Source organism: Eleutherodactylus coqui, chromosome 1 (genome assembly GCF_035609145.1).
Source record: "Eleutherodactylus coqui strain aEleCoq1 chromosome 1, aEleCoq1.hap1, whole genome shotgun sequence".
Lineage (NCBI taxonomy): Eukaryota > Metazoa > Chordata > Amphibia > Anura > Eleutherodactylidae > Eleutherodactylus > Eleutherodactylus coqui.
Window position 1 is genome coordinate 164,024,568 of NC_089837.1, and position 15,205 is coordinate 164,039,772.

A 15,205-nucleotide genomic window follows, 5' to 3' on the forward strand; every position below is an offset into this window, starting at 1 on the left:
CGGCCCATGAGGCTGCTGTAAAGCTTCTCTAAATGTCATTAACTGTAGTTCAGGCAAGATGGCCGCCCCATAGTCTTGTACAGACAAGACTAAGAAAATACTTCTGCAATCAGAAATTAAAAACAATTAGAAAATTAGTGAAACAAGATGTGATGCATTTAGCAGTGTTGCTTGGTAACGCAGTTGGCATAGTGTGATTGAGCAAATACGGAGTTGCAGTTGTCGGTGCACATTGACTTCTGGGCCGTCTAATCCTTACATAAGTCATTGTATTTTGAAAATGTCATTAGTTCATGTACAAAGTCAGTGACCTGAACTGGTTGGGGTTAGGCAGGTGGAAGCCAAACGCAACGCACCGTCATAGCACTTCGCTTACAACACATAGAAAACAAAGTGTTTTCCGCGCCTATTTGTTCTACTGTGTGCTGCTCTTATGTCCATAGTATATCCAAGCTAAGTATTCCACAAAGTGTCGTCCAATAAAGGCGAAGTTCTAGCATCCCTGACAGCAGAACAGCAGTGTTGTTGTGTGTGTGCTCCCCAGCTTAGCAGGTTTGTTCAGCTGTGCCAGCAGGAATCCCCATTCTTGCGTCTGCTTTTATAGTGTTTGTATATTCCCAACATGGAATTTATTCGGAAGGCTTGTTATTGGGAGTGTCTGCTTCTGTGACTTGCAGGCATCTGTTCGTGTCCCAAGGGAAGGTAATTGGGTGTGCAGGTCACAATGCTATAGGCTTACTAGGACATTAGAAGGTCATGGCTTGGAGAGCATCCGAATCATCTACCCTAATGTGCCATTTGGTTTTGTTTAGCATTGATTTCCCCATTCATTCTCTGCCGGTGACTGGCCTGATTTGAAACACATTGCTTGGCTTTCAGCTTGATATGCATTGTGCGCTGGCTTGTTTTGGAGGAAGCGTATCTCGGTGTTTGTGTATTTTGTCTGAAGCTGCTTGTTATTGCTGACATTAGTGTGTATATTGTTGCCTTTTAGATATGCTTTCGTTAACGCTCATTCTGTAATGACTCAAAGGCCTCATGACCACGGGCGTTCGGTAGAACGCTGCAGGTCTCCCCACAGCATTTTACCAGAGACCGGGTGTGGGCAGCGGGTGGACTGCGGCAGCGGGTGGACTGCGGATTGCGGTGTATCAAACGCACACTGTCATGCGCAGTGTGACTTGTGTTTTTGTTTGTTTTTGTTGAATTTTTTTCTCTTTTAAAATTCATCGTTCTGTTTCATATTGGGGTTGCGTATGAAATCGCTACCCATACGCCAATGTATTGCATGTGGACAGCATATGCTGCCTATAGAAAAGTAATAGGGCTTATGCCGCGTTCGTACACTGAGAAATTAAACGGTCTGCGACCTGTTTCTTGCACTTATCTACACGCATATGTGCATGGTTACTGACCTCCACCCCCACATCTGCCCCAGGGACTGTCCACGCAGTCAGCAGCAAACTCCTGTACATATTGCCAATGGATCTCTTTGTTAGGGCTTATTCAGACGTCTGGCCGATAGTGTCCCTTCCTGCAGGGGGTGGAGGCGGGACAGGAGCAGTGCACTGAGCTCCCGCCCCTTCTCCACCCCTCGCCACTATTTGCAGTGGGAGAGGGTGGGATGGAGTGGAACTTGGCTCCATTTCCCCCCCCCCCCCCTTCCTCCACCCTCCTATTGCAAACAGTGGTGGGGGGCGGTAGCTCAGTGCACTGCTTCTGGCCCGCCTCCTCCCCCTGCAGGAAGGGACCCCGTATATTGGCCGGGCATGAAAACCTGGCCAGTATACGGACGTGTGAATAAGCCCTTAAGCTGCGTATTTAGATCCAGGATCTGCGCTTCCAAACACGCTGACATCCTGTACAGCAGTATGCACCCTTGAGTGGCTGCTCCTGGACTGCATGCATGGCACAGGATGTACACTGGACAGCATTGTTAATCATGGAGCACATTCTAAATGGGGAACTTACAGATAGATTAAAGTAATATATGCAGGTGAAAATTGAAATGGATAGACATTAAATAAATAGAAGCGCCTTTCTTAAGTCACTTATGAATTCACAAGTTTAAAGAATGCAAAATGGAACAGCTGAGGAGCGTGTTTTCCATAGGCCAAGTGCACACAGGCGGAAATTTTGCGGTGGAATTTCCTGCAGAATTTCCGCCCGTGCCCGCCTGCATAGGATTGCCGTAGATAATGCAATCCTAGGCAGACGGCCGTGATTTGTCCGTGTGAAAGCACGCACGGAAAACAAATCGCGGCATCTTCTATTCCTGTGCGGGGCTCGCAGAGGCCCACACAGAAATGTCAGTGGTGACGGGCCGGCTCCTCTTTGCACATACGCTAGCGCTGAGAATGCAGATGCCGAGAGCGGGTAAGCTGCAGGCCTCTGCAGGGGCACGGGACTACATCCCGCTGCGAGAATTATCACAGTGGGATCCGACTCGGCTGTCTGCAGGCGGCCATAATGCGCTAAGTCCAGGTTGAAAGATTTTGTTCCTTATGATTCCGTATGAATCCCTTTGCTTCAGTTTGTCTACAAGGCGATGGTTAAGCAAAGTGAATTATTTCCCATTGTATAACAATTTTATTGAATGCTGTCAGAGCAAAAGTCCTGTCCGCAGACTGTAGCTTTTAGGCTGGGTTCACACGGGGCGTATTTTCGTCGGATATATCACGGTTTGGCCGCAGCAAAAACCGCAAAATTTCCGCCGGGAGAACAGTCGCGCCGCGGCTTTGAACCGGCCCGGCCGCATGCTTTTCCGTTGCGGCCGGCGCTCCCATAGAGGAGAGCGCGGCCGCAACATAAATAAACAAAAAAACGAAAGTAAACAGACATGCTGCTTCTTTGTTTCAACCGGATTTACCGCAGCGGATTAGCCGTCCCGTGTGGACGAGGTTTCTGAGAAACCTCGTCCACATGGCTGGCTAATCCTGAGATTAGCGGCCGCGGGCGGATCTGCTGCGGCAGAACCGCGGCAAATCCACCCTGTGTGAATGCAGCCTACACTTTCTCTAAAACCATTCCTTGTGACTTGACTCATTTTTTTTTTTAAAAAGTCTTAACTTGCCATGCAGCAAAAATACCATGCTGACGTTGTGCTGCGGGTCAGTAGATGTGCAGTGTACCAGATATGCAAAGGGCATTTTTGTTTTAGTATTTTTGCACAATAAAAGTATATTTTATGGAAAATCATGTTTGCACATTTTGAGAGCCAAAACTTATTTTTCCATCTAGGAAGCCATGTGAAGATTAATGTATTTTTTTGTGAGAGTGGAAGGGCATTGTGGGAAAAAAGGACAGCAAATCTATTTTCGTTCTTTTATTCTGCATGTTAACATTTTTTTGCAGTACTAATTATATCTTATTTACCAGTTTTATGGTAAACTATTTTTTTTTAAATGTCGTTTTGTTTTTTTTAAATGGGAAAAGTTATTAACAATTTCAAGAGTAGTGTTTTAGTTTTCTTTGAACTCTTTAACTTTACACTTTTTTTTGTTTTGGGGTACAAAGCAGCATTGCCTATAATGCACTCATTGTCACAAAAAACTCAAACACCTAGGAGTTGTCGAAATGAAACTTTCTCTGTGTGATTGTAACGTTGATGTAAGTGATTACAATATCAGAGCAAAAAAAGCATTTATTGCAGAACACGGCACACAAGAAGGGAAGCCCTAGTACCCTGTTGTACCGCCACCAGTTTGGATGCCAGATGTGATGCGGACATGGAGGCTCTAGTTCCCTGTTGTACCACCTCTAGCTTGGATACAAGATGTGATACAGGGGGCATAGAGGCTCTAGTACCCAGTTGTACCGCCTCTAGCTTGTATACAAAATGTGATACGGACGGGCATGGAGGCTCTAGTATCCTGTTGTACTGCCTCTAGCTTGGATACAAGATATGATACGGGTGAGTATGGAGGCTCTAGTACCCTGTTGTACCGCCTCTAGCTTGGATACAAGATATGATACGGGTGAGTATGGAGGCTCTAGTACCCTGTTGTACCACCTCTAGCTTGGATACAAGATGTCATGTAGGTGGTGATGGAGGCTCTAGTACCCCAGTTTTGTCCTTCACGACATCACTGCAAACTGAGGCGACGGCGGGTGTCAAAGGCATTACATGTAAGGAGTGTCGTGCAACCAAATGTCCTTCAGCCAAGTGCCTGGAAATGATTGTGACATACAGAGAACTGTAATGATTGGAAAACTGTTGGAACAACTTGTGGTTACTGGACAAGATCCCAATCCTCTCTAGTGGTGCTCTGTTGAGGGCATCCCAAGTCTTGTTGCCTATTTATTTATTTATTTTTGTGCCCTCGCGCATCTGTCACAACACCTTGTAACAGTGTGGTCAGAACGGCCCAGGTGGGGGGCAATTCATCAATGGGACCATCCACTTCTCACATTTTAATAGTGTGCCACTCTCAAACTAGTTAGCTGGGCAAAATCTCTTCCATTGCATCCTAGAGGAATGAATGTCTAGTGGTCAACAAACTATACACAGCAAAGGAAATGGAGGTCCACTACACAAGTAGCCTCAGAGCCTTTTTATAGACCAAGGGTGGAACCACTTTTAGGGCCTCAGTAGGCAAGAGCCTTCATCTAATTACACCACAATGGTAATCATCTGTATATCTGCCTGAGATGTAACTGCATGCAAAGTTTTACTGCAAAATGACAACTCCTCCTAGGGGCTGGATTTTTATTTTAAATGTAGAGCATGTACAGGCAGCAATGCCATGGCGGATCTTGTAGCCTATTTTGGGCCCCAGCTGCCATAAAAACATCTGCCACCATGTGGCACCAGTGAGCTAACGAAGGAAACCTCCTTCCTCTGTCAGTCTCCTTAGATGCCGCAGTCACTATTGATCACAACATTTAAGGAGTTAAATGGCCAATACTGAAGGTTTCTGTGATACTGGGTATTAAAGAAACAGCTGGGCTGTCAGTCATCCCAAGAAGACTAGCGTACTGCAGAGTTATAGGGCAGGTGCTGCAGCGAGGGTTGTCCCTAACTGCACTGGGGCACAAGCAGAGGGGTTTCCCATACTATGAAATAATGTTTATTGTGTTCTCCCCATTTGAGTGTTCTGAATTCTTCATATGTTTCTTGTAGGGTGGTAAAAGAAGAGATTTCTGATGACAATGCAAAACTGCCATGTTTCAATGGAAGAGTTGTATGCTGGGTAAGTGGAGTTAAATAACAAGATATTCTGAATGTATATTCTTTACAATTGGTTGATGCATTTAAAGGGGCTATTCAAAGACCCTTTTATTCCAGAAGCTGCCCTAATGCTCTTCCGACATTAAATGACTCCATCCTGCCCTCTCCCCCTGGTGTCCTGTCCCCACTGGTCTGCACTGTTGAGTGCAGGCAGCCACCGATGACTTCTCCGACACAGAGACCTTATGACCATTAAAGCCAGTCTTCTGCTCACTTCAGCCGGTGATTAGCTGCAGCGGTCCCTATGTCTGCATGTCATGTCTTACAGCAAGAAGGGAAGACCGGCAGGAGACCAGGCACCAGTGGTGGAGGTGGCTTTTTATGTTGGCACAGCATGGTGGGTAGCTTTTGGGGAAAAAAATGTCCCCAGATAACCCATTTTAAATTAATGTTCTATGGGCCCATTGGCATCTGTACTGGGGATTCCTTTCGGCGCCCCGACGCAAAATCGGCAGAAAATCATGGATAAAATAGTATGCAGTGTTATTTGTCCATTACAATGCTGTTTGGAATGCCAGGTGGACCACATTATAGCAGTGGAGGTCCGTTTGGTACTGCTCAACTCGGGCATGTGCTGAATCTGGTTGGTACAGTAGTTTTGTTCAGCTCCAAGGAGCCGAACAATAGAAATCACCCAGAGCAGATAGAAAGGAGGCCTAAAGTAACTTCTTTCTACTCCTTCTTTTAAGTCCTTAACAGCCTTCTTGTGTGGCCGGACAGTTGTTGGCACCTTTACTGACCAATCCATTGTACAACCATGTGCATGAGCCCCTGGCTAATGTGATTAGCTTTCAGCCTTTCTAGTAATTAGGTCTGACTTTTTAGTTAGTGGGAATTGACTTAATAGAAGCATGAGTTCTGTTTGTATCTTAGGCCTTGTTCACACATTGCAAAATTGGTCGGTGGTTTGAAGCCAGCCGCAGGACTTGATCCTACATCCAAGATATAATGGAAAGATCTATAATTCGCTACCTTGTCTCCACTCCGGATTTCATAATTTTTTTTTTTTTGCTTTAAAATGCTGACCAATCTGTAATTTGTGATTAAAGAGTAATAGAAGAGAAAAAAAACACCGTATCTCTCCTCCTGGGCCTAACATTACACTAAGGCTTGCTGCACAGTAGCATTTTATTTCCACACTGTTTTAAAAGAAAAAATACACGTGGTCAGCATACAAACCCACATTATTTTATGGTGCAACACACGCTACCGAGTTTTGTTTTTGTTTTGGGGTTTTCCCCCACACTAACCATGTGGAAGAACCGCGTCACATGCACTGTTCTGATCCGTTAACAGACGAGACTCGCCCATTCAAGTACACTAGATGAAAAGAAGAAAACAGCACATGGATGGCATTCCTGTACTGTCCGTCTTAAGATGTAGGGAAAAAATTGTGTTTCAGGTTTCCTTTCCTAAGTTTAAAAGGAGGTGTTACAAAAGGAAAGGGAGGCGAGGCTACTCCAGTGAGGATCTGGTAAGGGAGAAAACAAACTGGGTGTATTCATTTTTATTTTATTTTATTTTTTCAAGGGGTGATCCTATCTTTTGTGGTAGAAGGAGGTGCATGCATCAGAATTGCAGTTGCTGCCAAATCAGTAACTGTGCAAGTGATATCCTCTTCAGTCCAGCTGGAGACACTCCACAAGGGCTGAGGGCTGGCTGGTGAGTAGGAGGCAAAATATTCTCAGAGATAGTATTTTATCTTTTGCCTCCTACTCACCAGCCAACCGTTAGCTGTGCCACACAGTGGTGTGTCTCCAGTGGGACTGAAAAAGAGGCAGAATTGCCTCAAAACGCTTGCTGTTTTGTGCTGGATTTTATTTTATAAAGGAAAAATATTTTTATTGAACACGTGCATATTTTTCAAAAAAAAAAGTTGCGCCACTTATTTTTTTTGCCTTTTCTTTTTCACTCCTTTCTTTCTTAGTTTGAGAGACCATGAATGTAGTACTACTTTTTTTTGCCTATTGGCACCCATGTTTCCTAACTTTTCCCTGCACCCGGTTTGTTACTTCCCCACCAGGCTGCAGGAAATGACAATGGCTTCTTTCTTCCCCCAACCCTGGCTGTTGTACCTGACATACTTGCTGACAAGGTTTTGCTCATAAGAAGCTTGTTGCCTGGCACTGCACACTTGGTTTTATATGTTCTATGAAAGCAGACCCATCCGTCTGATCATGCTGTCATGTTAACCTGTTTGCGCTGCCATTATGTACCGATACAGTTATCCCTGTATTCTTCCAAATCAAGAAAAGCTTATTTCACGCTTGTGTGCCTATCCAGGAAATCCATCTCTGTGCCTGCCAGGCTTCTGTTATTATCATGTGTTGCTTCAGCATTCTCCCATTGAATCCCTTACTCCATTCCTCTTTGTCTTCGCCTTACTTGGCCAGCTTCTTCCTATCTACATACTTGTGCTGTGAGTCATGGCGTGCACCAGGTCTTTCTGCTTTGAGAGAATGGCTGACCACAGACTCCTCTATCTTTTTGGTCTACAGGTCAGATGAGGTAATGAGATTTTGTCAGGACTAGAGCTTTAACCTCTAATTGTGGCGTGTACACCAGCATTATAGGGAAGCAGCCATCTTCAAAGAAGCACACCAGAGTCTAGAGTTGTTCATTGCAACATGTATTATTATATCATTAGGCCTGGATGTTATGTTTTTGTGCGTTATGCCTTTAAATGAAGCATGCTTTTTGTTTGTTTGCCATTATAACATGGTAGAATTTTAAAGGGGTTGTCCCCCCCCACCCGTTCGGCGCGAGACAACCCCGATGCAGGGGTTAAAAAAGAACACCGGACAGCGCTTACCTTAATCCCCGCGCTCCGGTGACTTCTTACTTACCTGGTGAAGATGGCCGCCGGCATCTTCTCCCTCGGTGGACCGCAGGGCTTCTGTGCGGTCCATTGCTGATTCCAGCCTCCTGATTGGCTGGAATCGGCACGTGACGGGGCGGAGCTACACGGAGCCCCATTGAGAAAAGCAGAAGACCCGGACTGCGCAAGCGCGTCTAATTTGGCCATTAGACGGCGAAAATTAGACGGCAACCATGGAAACGAGGACGCTAGCAACGGAGCAGGTAAGTGAAAAACTTTTGATAACTTCTGTATGGCTCATAATTAATGCACAATGTACATTACAAAGTGCATTATTATGGCCATACAGAAGTGTATAGACCCACTTGCTGCCGCGGGACAACCCCTTTAATAAAAGCTCTGGGGTCCACATAAAGACATTGTTTTATCTAGCCTTACAGAACACACAGTATCAAATATGTAAAACTTCCAAAGAAAAGCAGATAACGCCATGACTGTGTTGTAACTGAGGCGGTGAGTGATGTGCTGTACAAGACACTATAGTCAGAGCTGACAGGCAGGCATTTCTTAGGATGTGCCTGTCTTTCAGCACACGGTGGCAGTAGACAGTTATAAGAAGTGCTGTAAGGTTGGCAATGTGCGGTCTCTGTTAACGTCTCTTCCTATGGACTGTCTCTACAGCTGGTCTCTGCAGACGGTTCACAGTCGGATGCAGGCTCTGTCTGCGCTGACAGTCATTCTGACTTGCCTCCACCAATTGAGCGAACTGGGGGGATTGGAGACTCCCGTCCACCATCTTTTCAGTAAGTATATAAGTTGTTTGTGTATATTGTTGTCCGATTGATTGTTGTTTTTTTTTTTGTTTTGTTTTGTTTTTCTTGTGCGAGGCAATTAGCGCAGACTGCGCAGCATTATAGTTTGGCATGCTATATTCACTACATAGTACATCTTAAAACTGTTTAATCAAGATTTTGCACTCTAATGCCACACTTTACATTACCCAGTTATGCCACTTAAAAGGGGAGTGCCCACTTTTCAACAGCATATCATAATGTCCAACTAGGTGTAATGTTCTGTACACATGGTTAGACAGACATAATGAGTTCTGATCCCAGTAAAGAGGAAAAATCAGCTTTATTTCACATAGCCATAAGTAATAGGGCTGTTTTGTCAGACTCTTTGATGTTAATCTCTTTCCCCAAAACCTTATTTGACTGGTTATGCATGCCCTTGGTACAGTTGGCACTTTATGACAATAATGTGCTGCTTTTCCTGGGTGATGCAAAATCCTTCTTGTGTACCATTAAACATTTCATCAGTACTCTGACTTATCCATAAATTGGGCCTGTCTGAACTGATGACCTGGGCCCATAGGGCTTGGGCCTGGGACACCATTAGAGTACACGTCTACCTTCAAATACCTTGGCATTCAAATATCTATATCGAGCTATGAAACACTAAGGCCTCATGTCCACTGGGTAAATGGAATTGCGGATTTCCGCCACGGAATCCGCAGCGGATTTTGCCCATAGGGAATCATTGCCATCCGCGGTCCATTAAATTGATTTTTGCACCCGCGGATGGTATTTTAAAAGAATTGCGTTTTTCACGCGCGGGAGAAAAAACGCGGCATGCTCCATTTGCCACATTGATAGTAATGTGTGCGGCTATCTGTATGCAAAAAAAATGCCATTTAAAGCAAATCCACGCGGAATCCGCGGCAGATTCTGCGCGGATTGTATTTTTTGAGTGGAAATGAGGCCTAAAGGGCCCATTGTTGCAGAAATTTAAACAGAAACTGGAAATCTGGAGTAAGCTGCCACTGGCTGTAAATGATTGGTAGTATAAACCTTAGGCAAGATATAGAGAAGCTACAGCAGCCATATCATTTTTATGACGGCCCAGTATGGATCCCACAACGAGTCTCCTATAAGGTGACCCGGCTATTTCCGAGAGTTAATTAGGAAAGGGAGACATGTCTGTATAAGACTAGACATTAGAGCATAGTAAAATATAAGGACTGTTTGGCAGTCCCGTACCTAAGTATATATTTTTTGGTTGCCCAACTTCAACTTTTTAGGTGTTGGAGGAGCAGAATTTTGTACAGAGCTTATTACAACTCATCAAAACTAACTCTACTGGAGGCATTGCAAGTAAATTTAACCAGTCTGGGACTCTGTTCCCTACACTCTGATCCATGAGATATGGTGGAAAGTGCCGGATATGCTTGGTATCTTAGGCGGCACACAGTATACCCCTATATGGGACACACCCTGGTTACCGGAGCTTGTTAGCCTAGAGTGGTATAGGAGATGGAAATATAAGGGGATAAGATATGTATTTCAGATTTGCATAAATGGGTAATTACAACAGTTCAACATGTTGGAAACTGCGCTTCAAATACAGAGTGTACATTTATCAGTATCTTCAGCTTCGTCATGCTTTCCAGAAAGATGTGGCTACCATTGGGCCTGGACGACTATGGGCAACACATTGCCCCTTTCTAGAATCAAATGGTTGTTCTGAATCCTCCGTTGGTCTTATTTCTAAGATAGACACATTTCTATTGACGAAAGAATTAGATTGATTCCCATCAACTCTCAAATATTGCTGGGGAGGGGATTAGAGACCTATTGAAGCAAGAATAGTCAGCCGGTTCCCAAACTTGCGCTTAGTGAATCTCAGACTTTTCCCAAGTACATCTTCTACATGGAGTATACAGAACTCCAGCTTTCTTGCACCCTCTAGGGTGGCAAGATTTTCCATTGTATAATAGATGTAAAACTAGGGTTGCTAAGAATGGCGATCGACTAAATGGATATTGGAAGGCTGTGTTTAGAGATGGTTTATATGCGGTTCAGCTAGAGCCCATACCATACAAATGTGTATTAGATTGTGTGGAGGATCTTCCACTTTCTGATCTATTGAAGCTTGCCATGGCAAAAATGCTTTATATGGCCCGAAAGCCTGTAGCGCAGAATTGGATATGGAACATGTATACCTCCTACATGTAAAGGCATTATTGATGAGCCCAATTGGTTGATTACTATAGAAATGCATGTCTGTACTAAAAGGTTGTATAAATAAAAAATATGAAGAAATGTGGTCCCCTAGATGGGATGGCTCAGGGCTAGCCTTGCTTCCCTTCTTCTGGACCATCTCTTTCCTATTGGATTGTCAGGCAACACAGGAATCGGTTGAGTATGAAAAATACCACACCCATCTCCTGCCATAAGGGCATAATTTTAGTTTATGATGCTTCTAGGTACATGAGAAGTTCCCTCTTTAACGGAACCTTTCAGGCCCCTCATACTTGGGCTGGTTTCCCCCAGTTGTTTGGAGATAACCTGATGATCATCTTTATCTTACTGGTGGTTTAATACGTGTAATTTATCATCATTCTTCCTTCACTGTACTGGTGTTTAGCCCTTCATTCACTGGCTTCCGAGTGATCCTGGGATTGGCTGCCGTATATAATACAAGTTTGTCATGGGAGGCAAAGTAGCAGACTGAATCAATGAAGAGACAGGGCGTGTCTTAGACTACCTAGGACTCCCTATAGATACTGCAAATAAATTCTAATTACAGATCACACTTCTACTATGGTGGAGAGGAGCTAAGAAGCAGCAGAATGTAAGGAGAATGAATAGCCAGCAACTCCCCTCTGTAGGCACTGACTTGTATATTGGAACAATACTGAAATTATTATACTTGACTACTTTTGTAGTGCTGTAGCTTTATGGAGCACGACTATCTGTGAAGATCCCTAAGGCTGAAAAGTGCAAGATTTTAAGTTGTGGAATATGTGATCTTTTCTTTACAGTCCAAATACTCGAGGCAGCCAAGAAAACCTGGATAATGACACGGAGACGGATTCTGTCGTATCAGCACAACGGGAGAGACCAAGGAGAAAGGAGACATCGGAACATGGTAATTGCGCTGGTATAGTAGTTGGCAATGAATCGCACAAACTATGTATCCCTAGAATTGTGTCGCACAAAGCATAATGGCATTTATTATTCTGACAGAATCTTGTTAACATAAAGGGCTCCCAATTCTAATTGGGTAAAGATAAGAAACCTGCACCCGTTGCACAGCACTCTTCCAGTATATATCGGACATACATTTACACCCTTTCTGCAGTGAGTGTGCACGCGAATATATAAAGAAAAAATGTGTTTAACCTACTTTACTTTCATGGGGCTTTGCTGGCAGGAACAGAGGTTCAGGCTTGTTGTGGTTCGACATGCCCAGTCCTTCCTTCTCCAAGTTTTGCCAGAAGAGTCTGGAGGCACCCAAACACTTTAGCTGCTTGACTGGTCTTGCTGAAATTGGCAAGTTTTTTATTCTGTAGTTTATCTTTGATTTATGTATGGCCTGTTAAGGAATAATTTAAGGTACGTTTAACTATAAGATACATTTTGCAATGTGTAAAATCTCTGGGCATTTGAGCAATCTATGATAGGTTTAAGATATCAGAGGATGCGGATATGCTAACAGTGCACTAGGCAAAATTGGTTGCATAGATGATGGCTCATGTGAGAGAACAGGATATAGTTGTCACCCCATTTCTCCTAGGTGGTCCATCAGTTAAGATTCAGAAAGCTCAAATTTCAGAGGGTTTTATTAATTATGTTCAACTTGGGAAGATGTTTCCCGGTTTATGTTCCAACCTGTCCCAAACAGGTTTCAGGGATTCCTTAATGCTGTGAGTTGGGTGCAATTCCATGCCAGACAACTCCAGTTTAAAATTCGGAATCTTTGGGACGGATCTCCTTCCTCCCTGGACCAGCAGTTCAGTAACTCCAGTGACGTTTACCTTCATTGGTGGATGTTGCCTGCAAATCTAGAGAAAGGAGCACAGTTGGCTAAAAGAAGAACCTCTTATTACTACAAATGCGAACCCCTGGAGATGGGGTGCCCATCTTGGAGGGTCATAGTAGTCTGCTTCGGTGGGATCCATCGTGGCAGAAAGAGTCACCAAATGCGAGGGAGATGAGAGCTGTTTTATTGGCAGTGTCCCAGTCCATACAAATTATGGCAGGGAGGCATATAAAAATATTATCAGACAATGCAGCTGTGGTTGCATATGTAAACAAACAGGAGCAGGTCCCGGAAGCAGAGGAGTATTGCTCAACAGCTTTTACATCTAGCAGAGATCAACACCCGTTCCCTGATGCTAGTTAGGGGTCAGAAAATCTCTAGGCAGATTATCTTTCACCATTGAATTAGGCAAGAGAAGTGGATATTGAATAGGGAGATTTTCAACCAAACGCAGTAGATACTTTTCCATTTTCACCTTTATTTACACCTTCCCTCCTCTAAATCTGCTCCTGAGAGTGACAGACCAAATCGGGGAGGGAGGGGACCAGAGCAATAATCTATGCATCTCATTGCCCATTTTGGCCCTGAAGGGTTTGGCTTTCTTGCCTGAGAATGTCACTGATAGACCTTTTGGGTTCTTCCAGAAAGGAAGACCCCAAGACCCTTTGTTTTACTTGGAAATTAAGTCTACACCTGACCACTTGGAATTTGATTAGGTGGGTTTTAAAACAGAAGGGTTTTTAAGATAGTTATTTCTACTCTATTCTCTAGTAGAAAGGAGGGGACCCCTAAAATAAAAAGCGTACTTTATTGATTGAAATATAAGCCCTACGCTGAAAAGAAGCCCTAGCTTCAGAAAAAAACAGTACTGTTTTTCCATCTGCCTCAATATTCCTTCCCCCTTTTTGGAGATGTATGGTTAGTTTTAAGTGCAGGTTAAATTAAAAAAGTGATACAACTATAGATAAGGTTCAGATTACATTTCCTTGGATTTATGGATCTTGCCAAGAACTGAGGATATGGAGGGTGTACTGGCCTTTTAAAGGGATATGGGAGGCAGTCTCTTGGTGCTGTCATGGGCTCATGGAAAGCAGAAACGTGAGATTACTTATTGGTAATCTGACTATTTTACAGATACTCAAAACAGACATATCGATGCAATCAGTGTCTAGATCACTCTGGTGCTTTCACACGGGACGATTATAGTTTAAAAAATCGTGGATCGTTAGAACTTGAATGCTAGTCGTTCAGTGTAAACATGTCCAACGATAATTTAGTTCGCTTACTGTTCATTTTATACAAGCCTAAACATTGTTTCACTACTTGCTCAGTTTAGACACAGATTGATATGACGTTCTCATTCACTGGTACTGTGAACTGAACGGTCCTGTGAAAATGGGCACTTTATTGGAGGTATCAGCTGGATAGGGAGTTTGTGTAGGGAGGGTGCTACATAAGTGAGGGGGCAAAGATGTATGGATGTCAGCAAACTTTGCCGAGGTTGTTGCTGCAAGAAGTCTCCATGTCATCTAGTCCAAATGGAAGAGATGGGGGGGCTTGGGGGTACAATTGGAATCGGAACAGAAATCCCCTGACTCCCTGGATATTAATGTAATCACTTGTATGGTGTGCAGAGCACCCGTGTAGAACTGTTATCTACCATATTATATTATAGTCACTGTATGCCAGTAATATTGGTCTTTGTGTGTTTAGTTCTTTTAATAAGTAGCCGTATGGTGGTATTCAGGTACAATGTAGTGTTAGTCACAGTGTGGCAGTATTATTAGTAACATTAGCCTTTCGTATCGTCGTCTAGTTTTGTTCAGTAACAGTATGGAGGTGGTAATTTAAATTTTTTTTTCTTCTTGCATGGAGACAAATGCATTGGGTGTTGTACCTATAATATTTTAAGACCCTAGCAGCACTCCTGGAAGTGTCAGAGGTTGCCATTGCACCCTGCCTTTTTGAGTGGACCAATTGTGACTTGGTAAACTTCTGGATTTGGGAATCCATTTTTAACTTTGCCCAGGGCTCCACTGTTTAGTATCAGCCCTGGGCAGTGAAAAGGTTAAGCTATTTATTTCTATGTCTGTGGTCCTCTTAAACCCAGCATCAGAGTTATTACTATTCTAGTTGTCATGTTTAGTTGGGAACACGGGTGGTTTCATCTGCTGGTCTACTTAATTGACATTTCCACCTCCTTTTTATAGATTTGATGTTGCAGGCCTGAAACTTCTCTGTTCTGTTCTCCAAATAACACTTCACCTCCAGTGTGGCAACATGGCTGACTACCACAGTAGCCATATTCTTACTGATGTGACTAAAGGAAGTGA

At 43.7% G+C, this 15,205-nt stretch overlaps 1 protein-coding gene across 4 annotated transcripts in view; it reads left to right on the forward strand.

Moving 5' to 3' along the window:
- Positions 1-15,205, forward strand: part of DVL3 (dishevelled segment polarity protein 3) — a 59,362-nt gene that overhangs the window by 23,231 nt on the left and 20,926 nt on the right. For all 4 annotated transcript variants that reach the window (XM_066603099.1, XM_066603073.1, XM_066603082.1 and 1 more), the window contains exons 2-4: positions 5,123-5,192; positions 8,730-8,851; positions 11,872-11,978. In XM_066603099.1, coding sequence (XP_066459196.1) covers positions 5,123-5,192; positions 8,730-8,851; positions 11,872-11,978 — 299 coding nt within the window. The remainder of the gene's footprint in view (positions 1-5,122; positions 5,193-8,729; positions 8,852-11,871; positions 11,979-15,205) is intronic.